Below are 489 nucleotides of genomic sequence, written 5' to 3' on the forward strand. Positions count from 1 at the left end.
GGCAGAGATGACGCAGCTGCTTCATAAATTAGCTGCGGAGTAATATAGAGGTCCAATCCAAAAGTGATGACCAGTTGAAGTTGGAACGTTAAAAGAAAATGAAATTTTGTTTACTATATGTATTGTGTTATTTTTGTAAAACATACATTTAAAGTGTCCTTAATGTAAGTTATTTAATTTTTTTTATCATTTAACACTTGCAATTTTACAATGCATTTAAAAAACGTTTAATAAGTCTTCTAAATTTTTGTATTAAATGGCATTTAATAAAAGTATTTAAGTAAAATCCAAATCGGTTGAATTGTTTTTAATATTTGCGTTAGCACTACCGTCTGTAAGTATTTGCGCAACTTTTCCCTGCGCTCTTGTTGCTCAGATCTTTTCTATTCGTTGATAAAAAAAAAACACTTTTCTACCAGACAAATTAATATGGCCGTATCTGTAAGACCATTTTCGTCCATTCGTTTTTACACACTTTTCTTTTGTTCT

At 29.9% G+C, this 489-nt stretch overlaps 1 protein-coding gene across 2 annotated transcripts in view; it reads left to right on the forward strand.

Moving 5' to 3' along the window:
• Positions 1-289, forward strand: part of LOC118742831 (transient receptor potential cation channel protein painless) — a 41,833-nt gene extending 41,544 nt beyond the window's left edge. The window contains exon 6 of one of the 2 annotated variants that reach the window (XM_036475216.1): positions 48-289. Coding sequence is in view for 1 of the 2 variants with exons in the window: in XM_036475217.1 (XP_036331110.1) it covers positions 8-43 (36 nt within the window). In the remaining variant the exon portion in view is untranslated. Of the gene's footprint in view, positions 1-7 lie in introns of both variants that reach the window. The other variant, XM_036475217.1, reaches the window with a different exon arrangement.
• Positions 290-489: the final 200 nt, after the last annotated feature.

This window comes from Rhagoletis pomonella, unplaced genomic scaffold, assembly GCF_013731165.1.
Source record: "Rhagoletis pomonella isolate Grant_MI unplaced genomic scaffold, Rhpom_1.0 Rhpom_scaffold_00007, whole genome shotgun sequence".
NCBI lineage: Eukaryota > Metazoa > Arthropoda > Insecta > Diptera > Tephritidae > Rhagoletis > Rhagoletis pomonella.